At 65.6% G+C, this 279-nt stretch overlaps 1 protein-coding gene across 1 annotated transcript in view; it reads right to left on the reverse strand.

Annotated features, from left to right (window-relative positions):
* Nucleotides 1-279, reverse strand: part of LOC104083035 (electrogenic sodium bicarbonate cotransporter 1-like) — a gene marked incomplete at both ends in the record, with an annotated part of 12,612 nt that overhangs the window by 4,188 nt on the left and 8,145 nt on the right. Inside the window, one exon of the mRNA XM_009586425.1 lies at nucleotides 120-192. Within this exon, the coding sequence (XP_009584720.1) occupies nucleotides 120-192 (73 nt within the window). The remainder of the gene's footprint in view (nucleotides 1-119; nucleotides 193-279) is intronic.

Consider the following 279-nt stretch of genomic DNA (forward strand, 5'->3'; position numbering starts at 1 on the left):
GATTCCGGTGGTGGAGCGATGGGACGAGGGATTGGGGGATTAGGAACCCCCCAGCCTCGCAGGGTATGGCCACCCCCTGCCTTCGAAAAGAGGCCAAACCCAGCAGCCAGGCTCCCTACCTTGAGAACAGGTGCCATGAAGACGGAGACCCCCGTCAGGACGAAGACAGCCAGGCCAGTCAGCCTCTGCTCTCTGTGGGTGGCAACGCAGGTGTCATGGGTGCCCCGGGGTCCCTCGGGAGCCCACAGCCCCCGCCTGCCCCCCAGGGTCTCTGCTCTT

Source organism: Fulmarus glacialis, unplaced genomic scaffold (assembly GCF_000690835.1).
Source record: "Fulmarus glacialis isolate BGI_N327 unplaced genomic scaffold, ASM69083v1 scaffold2060, whole genome shotgun sequence".
Lineage (NCBI taxonomy): Eukaryota > Metazoa > Chordata > Aves > Procellariiformes > Procellariidae > Fulmarus > Fulmarus glacialis.